This window comes from Tigriopus californicus, chromosome 5 (assembly GCF_007210705.1).
Source record: "Tigriopus californicus strain San Diego chromosome 5, Tcal_SD_v2.1, whole genome shotgun sequence".
In the NCBI taxonomy this organism is placed as follows: Eukaryota; Metazoa; Arthropoda; class Copepoda; order Harpacticoida; family Harpacticidae; genus Tigriopus; species Tigriopus californicus.
In genome coordinates this window covers 13,924,491-13,932,707 of record NC_081444.1, presented here as the reverse complement: position 1 = coordinate 13,932,707, position 8,217 = coordinate 13,924,491, and the positions used below count along the sequence as shown (strand labels likewise).

Here is an 8,217-nt window from a genome sequence, read left to right as displayed (position 1 = left end):
CGTTTATGAAAACTGTGAGCATTCTCTTTGAGGCGTATTTGTATTAGAGAAATGGGTGGGTTGTTGAGCACCCTGTTCGCTTCCTTCGCCACATGGATCCGCCCCACCTCGTCCAGGCGTGGTCCCCGTGCTCCAGCTAACTCTGGAAACCTCTTCAGAGTCCCAGGATCCCTGCCCACCCATGGTAGAAAACAAATTTAAATCCTTTTATCATTGGTAGCTGTTGCATATGACAGTTTGAGTTACAAAACCATTGAATATAGGAAGAATTGCGGGCCACTTTCATTTTCTTATTTCCTCACTTGACGCTTTGAGGAATTTTACGACCGTGAAAAATACTTGTTATCGATTTTTAGTTGAGAGTTCATAATGATGCATATTTCTATCAGGAATCAGGAATCCTCTCCAAAATGGTGGTTTTCAATCTAAATGAAATCCGATGTTTGCAATACTTAATTCTCGTACCCAACATCTTTTGATTCTTTTGAATTTTGCTCATGATTACTTAGGGGTGTTGCTTTCAAATACAACAGTTCCTTTTTCTAAATCCAATCTTTCAAAACTTGAATTTGCTAAGAATACATTCTCAGGTTTTCGTCTTTCCCGTTTCAGGCAATGTAAATTGATTTTTTAGGTTTTGTCCGAATATTTTCACCTTTCCTTAAAGTTGATCATGAAGGAGCAATGTTCTAAATCATTTTTTAAACGCAATGGATCGAATGTGTAAAATAAAAAAAATTGAACAAATTATGTTAAACGGACGGTCCAAACACGTTGAGCTGTTTAAATTGTCCCTTTAATCATACTTCCCTTCCCAGGAATCAATCTTCCTGACCTCGTCAAAGCAAATAAATGAAACCCATGAAACCCATACTCTTCTTAAACTGAAGTATCAGTAATAAGTAGAGCATTGACACGAGCATTAACTTGGTTCAAACACCATTCTCATTTCAAAGGATACGATCAGGAAGATTCTGTCACTTTGGATATCCGACGTCATAATCGAGCCCAACTTGAATGGGCCTTCAACACTTTTGACACGGACAATTCTGGCACGATTTGTCGCTCCGAACTTCGTGACGTCCTACGAGCTTTGGGCCATAACCCGAGTGAGGATCAAGTCAACGACCTTATGGCTCGGGTAAGCTAGCCTTTGACGACTGCAACCACGGCCTTTTTAACCAACGTATGCTTTTCCGATCAATCCCCCTAGGCCGACGAGAATGGCTCAGGTGCTTTGGATATGGAGGAGTTCCTCAAGTTTTGCGATTCTCATTTCCGGACTTTCGACCCTGAATCTGATCTTTTCCCAGTGTTTCGGCTTTTAGATTCTCGGGGAGTCGGACTGATTCAAGTATGAGCAATTGAAGAGAGTACGCTATATATGTGTTTTGACACTGTTCAAAATGTTCAAAATATGCTTGCTTTAGGTAAAACATGTCAAAGATCTCATGGCAGAGTATCCCTGGAATAAGACCACCCGATGGGATTTGGAGGAGCTCTTCAGTGGGAAAGATGAAAACGAATCGTTAGATTTTGACCAATTCATCCACCTGATAACCGGAGTCTCGTTCTGAACGGTTTGGAACACTCAAGTTGGCATCCATCTCCCCAAACTGACAGACTTATTCCCGTCACGTCAATGAAATGCACTTACTAACCAAATGGATAAGGCTATTTGTACGTTCCCATGTGGATTTGTCTTGTGTAGCTCGTCTGATTGGGCCTTGCTATGTTCCACTTTGTTCCAAGTCTAGCTGTAATAAAGCGGCTTTCATTTTTCCCAAGCTTTGATTACAAGAAAGGTAATTTCTCGTCTTGATTGAGCCGTGGTCAAAAAAGGTCAGCTTTGCCTTGAAAGATACAAATTGGAGCACATTCATGCGCCACTCCAACAATTGACGTGTTCCAAAAATGTATTGGAACCAATGAAGGTGGTGCTGTTTCCTTTCCGTGCTCAAATATGATTGCATGCATGTGTAAATGCGAGCATTGGGTAATGATTGGTTGGTCGGCTTTGACCACGAAGGAAACTAACTTACTTGCAAGCAAGCGTATTGGATTACCACCTCCGAAGGCCAATAAGGCCGTTGTTCCGAAGGTTCCTATTAGGCGAGCGCTTTTTTTTCTTCTCTAGTAATCCCACTCCACCAAAACTTCCAAACAACAACCCAATTCTTGGTGCTGCTCTGTACTGAACTGTAGGATACTGTATTGCATTCCTCAACTTTGCTTGCTTCAGAAAGTCTGTGTTGTGTCTCCGCCTTAAAAATGAGAAAACTTATCGGAAATGGGATGACAAGCATCTTCAACCCTGCATTCTCTCTCCGTTTTTTTCTGTTCCAAACACTGACAATCCTACCCAAAACTGACTCGTACTTTCTACAATATTACTCAATCTGTTTCTGGCATTCACTTAAGGATAGAGAGCACAAATCTAAGCTTAATGTTCCACAGAATCGGCTCGAATTGAAAGAGAAATCAAGCGTGGTCCAAGGAGAGTGAGGAACCCCAAATGCCAAAGTTAAGCACGAGTAATCCCACTAGCCTGAAGGGGCTTGCACTAATATTGTGGAATCCTGGCCTTGGGCCATTTTGTATACTATACGTTACTGAAGAGCTTGGATGCAAAAATTGCAGCACAAGCTGTGAAGTACTGATTCATGTACAGTACTGTGAAGTATTTTACTCGTTGTTGAATAATATGCTACCCATGCTAGGGATCTAATTCACAGAGGCTTATTAACGAAAAATGTAAGGGCGGCTTTACACTAGGGAAAAGACTTGAGTCCAGCTCAGGACTCTCGTCTTTCACTGTACTCAAGTCGAACAAAAAGACTCAAATACCAAAAACTCGCCCCAGAGCTAGTCCTACTTCAACCCTCAAAGTGGATTCAATCTCGGTTTGCCATCCTAATGTAAAGCCGCCTTACATTGAAGGATTTGTGGTTGCATATGAAGTTGTTCTTAAAATCTTTTCAAAATAAAAAAAACTCGTTCGGCGTAAGTGCTAACCAGAACAGTGTGGAATGAAGATGACTTTGGTCAGTTTCGTGGGCCTCCTATTAGAACGATTAATATTTTCAGTGCTCAAAACTCACTACTCGTTGCTGATTGTATTTTGTGGCTTCATTTATATTTGACTTGATTGATTATTTTCATTTACATTTGACTTGATTGATTATAAATGCTAGGCAAGTTTTGATAAATGAATGAAGCACGTAACGATTCGAGGCGGATGAAAAATCCGAGTTCGTCAACCAATTATCCATCCCAGCACGGTAATTAACATGGTAGTTTTGTCTTCAATAGTCCTTTTCATTGAGCGGAGGAAGCGCCCTCTGCTTCGTCTAGGTACGTACAAACGAACGTGGAATCGAGAGAATACGCTCTAAGATGCCAGAATTTATTATGAGATTATTGAATGAACAATTTATTACCCAAGCACTATGGCACAACGAATAAGCCACCAACTCTTCTGCGAGACGTTTCAAATTCTCCAGGAGTAAAATTCCGAATAAGTAGGACATTTAAACAAGAATTAAACAAACAGTTGTATACTGTATGTACACTCTTTCTTCTGAAGTGCTTTAGTCCAAGTTGTTACTGATATACTGCATGTCAACCAGATCTTGTTGAGACCTACTGTGCTAACATGATTCTTATGGCATATCACCCTCTAGCCCAATTTTAGCTCCAATTTTACACGGCATACAAGTGGGTGAGCACTTTTTAGAAATGACTGACTCCCTGTTGTGCTTTGTTTAGAACCTCTTACAAGTTTATCGAAAATTGATTGCCAAGCAGATCGGTTGAATTTGATGACGTATATTCTCAGCCTCGCGCGTCTCTATGATGGCCTCTAGGGTGGATTTAGGCATAGATTTCTAGACACCGGATGTCGGACGACCGACCCCTCTGTTGGCTAAATAGTACAATCAATCAGTTTGTGATCAATTCCCAGGAGAACACCCATTGTACTGTTTTAACAGCCGAGTGGTCGGTCGTCCCACATCCAGTGTCTAGAAAGCTATGATTTTTGACAGGTGGTAGGATGTCAGGTATGATTTATAACTGTAGAGGCGCTGCCTTCAATCGCCTGGAATAAGAATGTTCAATGGATAGCGATTCAACAAAAGTAAAAAAAACACTGCAGTGTCGGTTTTAGCCCTCTTCGTTTTCTTCTTTTTCATGGTTGGAGGGTTGGAGGGGTGAACTTCGCCCGGCCCGCGAAGCCAGTCATCACATCGTCCGGTTTTTCCAATTAGTCGTCGAGAATATCCCGTTATTACTAGTGGACATCTGAATCGTTGACAGCATTTCCAAATTCTGAATCAAAACCTCAAATTCAACGATTTACCACGAAAAAGTCTCTCTTGTGGTAAAGTGTATATAAGCGGGTTTGAACGAGTCGTCAGTTGGGCTAGCTTTTGGGTGGGCCAAGCGAAATGTTTCTTGACCATCCACTACAATGCTACCAGTGGTTAGACAGAACAAAAAACAAAGACAACCGATATTTGAAGCGTGCCAGTACAGGACATCAATTTATAGCGTTGTGATGGGGCTCAAAGTAGAATTTTCATCAAGATGGTGGTAAAACTCAATGGACCGGGGTGGCACAAGTAGTACTTTAGGCTGGCATCCAGTGATGTCGCGATGACCTAGAGACCCTGGATTCAGAGACGCGCGAGGTTTGACAAGTGGCTCCACTTCAAAAATGTGAACGATCAGTAGAACTAACCAGTTTCCAAATAGATTTGGAACTGATGCGTTGTATAAAAAAGAGTTCAATCATCACAAGGATCATTGAATATTTTCTTCAATGACACTGCCAAATTTTACTTGAAAACAAGCTGATTCATGATTATGGCATTTTACATTGTTACTGCTATTTTGTTACTTTTTAAATCCTTTCTGAACCCATTTTTCCATAAGATTAGATTGCTACAATATCTCATTAGATTATTCAGATTAACATTATGACATGTGAGCTTCCTGAATCTTTCAAGAAACAAGTCCCTTATACTTTACAATGTAACTTGTTGAATATGGTTGCACTTTCTTTTTTGAAGTGCTTTACTCCAACTCTAGACTGGTAGCATGCAAAAGATCAGTGTGTCAACTACATTTAATTGAGAAATACCACACTAATACCATTGTAATGACAAAAGACACCCTTAACCCTGTGGAATGAGTTGGTTAAATCCATGGTGGATCAAATTTGTCATAAATCATTCAAAGCTTTGCCCTATTATACGATGCAAATGTGCGACCTCTTTTTAGAAGCAACTGACTCCCTGTCGGGAAGGTTTCCCAACAAAGCCCATGTTTGTTGACAATTGGGAGCCAATCAGATCGGTCGAATTTGATGACGTATACTCAACCTCGCGTATCTATGCCTAGAGCATCTATAGGTTAATGCCCTGTAATCGAAGAGTACGGTCTTGAGAAGCGCCATCTTACTCGTTCCTGGCCAAAACGGAAGGGAAAGTAGTACGTTAATTGAACTAGTACGTACATGAACGTTAGTTGAAAAGAAATATCAAGTAACAAAACGTTAGTAATTCGTTCCATTTCCGAAAAAGGCACTGTTATCCCATTCAATTTAAAAAAAATGTGATTGTAGCGACCCAAAAACCAAAAGTTATCCGTTCCTTTTTTTCACCCTCCAGAGAGTCCTCAATTTTTCGTTTCTCGTTTGACAACTTGAAGCTTTTGGGCAATCTTAAGAGATAATGCCATTTTTGCTTATTCAATTTGATGCATACGAAATCGATAGGGCTAAAGATTGTGCTTGCTTTGAACAACATTGTAGGTTTTTGTCATCCAGTCCATCCATTTGATGGTGGTTAAAGCTTTTCAAACAAATGGTTGGATATATCGTACGTTTTAGTCTAGAGATGCAACATCACAGGAAAGAGGGAGCACTCGCATTGGGAGAGATTAAAAAAGTTGGGACTGAATAGTGCCCATAGGAGGTACGAAAGTTATCTGGTACTGTACGTTTTCAAAAGCATCCATGAGCTTTGTCCCAACCCAGGATTTAGGGTCAATTCTAGAGACCGCAGAGGCTGAATGTGCGCTTTGAAAGCACCTTTGAGCCCTTGAAAATCCGGGCTAATTACAAGAATAATGAAATCCATCTCTCTTCTTTCTCGGACCCCTTCATTTGTTAATTTGCTTCCCTCTAATATTCGTAGGGATGATTTGTTGTTCTTGGTGATCCGGTACCATCTTTCAAAACAGACTTGGACAAGTTTTTGGCTAAAATTTCTGATCAACCCTGCCATATTCAAGGGTTAGCCAGACCCGCCAACTGTAATTCGCTAGTCGATCAAATAACACATGAAAATAAGGTTAAGTAAAATAAATAAGTGTTTCGTCTTGAATTGCTGGATATTCCATTCCCAGCAACTGTAATGAAGTCCGCAACACAAAAAATAATATGAATCTTATTTACTCGATGTCTACCGTGACTTAAAGAAATTGTTGACAGAAATGCGAAAAGCTATGACAATTACGCTCATTGCTTATGATTACACGTCCAATTGTTATCAATCAAATTAGCGTGTTTCATTTCTTTTACACCATCTTCTATTTTTGATGGTAAATATTGGTAAGTCAGTCAATCGACACTAAAAATTCAAAATGAAAGACCAAGATTTTTTTTAATCCGTTCACTCTAGTTTCATGATTGGAATTCAAGCAATTTTTGTCCCAAGCGAGATTGTTTCTCCAAGTCGGTTTTATTCGGGAAGAGCTTGGCAAACACCTAATGAACTTAAACAATATTTTGATGACTGTTATGAACAGACATGTGCAAACCGTTTTCTTGATATGCTTTAAAACTTTCAATGATTTCAGAACGGAAAATGGGTTGCAAATATTATTTTTTGGAATTTTCTTAGGTTTTATGAGAATGGTACTGTGCTTTTGTAAAAATCCATTTTTAAACTTCAATTTCTTAGTCAACGATTCGAACAAGAGCACTCTCATCTAATTCAATCAAAATTTCTTAGATTAGGTCTTCAGCATTACGGGTTCAAGGAAATCTGACAACTTTCGGCTGCTGATTGAATTCTTGGCATGTTTTGAATTGATTCTTCAACCCGCCGATTCCTCCGTTTTCAACCAAATTCTTCGAGATTTCCTCGAACGAGGTTGGCAACTTTCGGAAAGTGGTTTTGACAGATGAAGACAGGCTCAAGTCATTTCCAGCCTTCTCGAAAGCCTCGAAAATAGCTCTCACTTCTTACCCATGCCAACTAAACACCCCAGTCGTCTACCTTCCTCACTTCATTCGCTTTGGAGGAAAGAACTTTCTCATTTGGGTCCAAATATTCATCGGCAGTTGTATGTACATTCCACAAGGGCGAGAAGCTTTACCGTTTTCCAATACACATAAAAATAATTACAAGAAAACACGTTGACGACGGGCCTTAAAATACCATGGTTGAAATAGAAATACTTAATCTGGGCTTTCATAAATTGTACAATACATATTAGTTAGTACCTCTCTCATCTTGCTGAAATGGGATAAAAGGAACATTGAAGCTCGTGTCCTGTGAAATTTAAATCTTCGAGTCTTAAATCCCGAGCTAAATATCGCATTCAGAGACAACGTTGGCCGTACTGAAACCCTTCAATACCAATGTAAGACAATCTCCCTGTCCATGCCGTCCCTTCCATTCAAGCTTGAATTACATTGGAACCACGGTCTACTCCAAGATCAGTGCTGAGCCAAACCATGTGACAACCATGATTTCTACTCCCCACGAGTAGGATCTCGAGCTTTGCAGACTGGCATTCATCCCCGGATTGTGCAAATACAGCGGCACTAACTTGTTCAATCAAGACGATATCTCTCGCCAAGCTACACTTAATCTCCGTCTGTCCCAACTAGAAGGGATCATTCCCAATGACGAGACGGGGTCCATGCATTTCTCCATTCGTCCCAAAGGCCGTCAAACCTCTCCAAACGGGATATTCCTCTCTTTCACCCTTTTCTCTTGTCTCTAGCGAGTTTTTTTCGGCCCGTCAAGGCTGCTCAATTTTCTTTCGGGTCCCACAACGGTTTTTACGGGAGCCAATTTGGAGGAACACTTGGCGTCACTCCTCGCGGTCCAAATAACATGAAGAAAAGGGGACAACGGGGCGAGGAGCGCCCTCGGGACTTTCATTTTCCAGCCTTGATCCGCAAAGGCTCCTCAGACGGAC

General features: G+C 40.6%; 1 protein-coding gene across 1 annotated transcript; it reads left to right on the top strand.

The window, feature by feature from the left end:
• Window positions 1–1,787, top strand: LOC131880049 (uncharacterized). Its single transcript, XM_059226546.1, has 4 exons — window positions 1–184; window positions 957–1,141; window positions 1,214–1,354; window positions 1,431–1,787. Exons 1-4 carry the CDS (start codon window positions 52–54, stop codon window positions 1,575–1,577), a joined length of 606 nt encoding a protein of 201 aa, XP_059082529.1. The 5' UTR covers window positions 1–51; the 3' UTR covers window positions 1,578–1,787.
• Window positions 1,788–8,217: the final 6,430 nt, after the last annotated feature.

What these genes read in the sequence shown, in the direction of transcription:
- LOC131880049 (XM_059226546.1), top strand. Translation starts at nt 52, where the DNA reads ATGGGTGGGTTGTTGAGCACCCTGTTCGCTTCCTTCGCCACATGGATC. An exon ending in TCAACGACCTTATGGCTCGG is followed by an intron (nt 1,142 to 1,213) that starts GTAAGCTAGCCT and finishes CAATCCCCCTAG; the next exon opens with GCCGACGAGAATGGCTCAGG. An exon ending in GGGGAGTCGGACTGATTCAA is followed by an intron (nt 1,355 to 1,430) that starts GTATGAGCAATT and finishes TGCTTGCTTTAG; the next exon opens with GTAAAACATGTCAAAGATCT.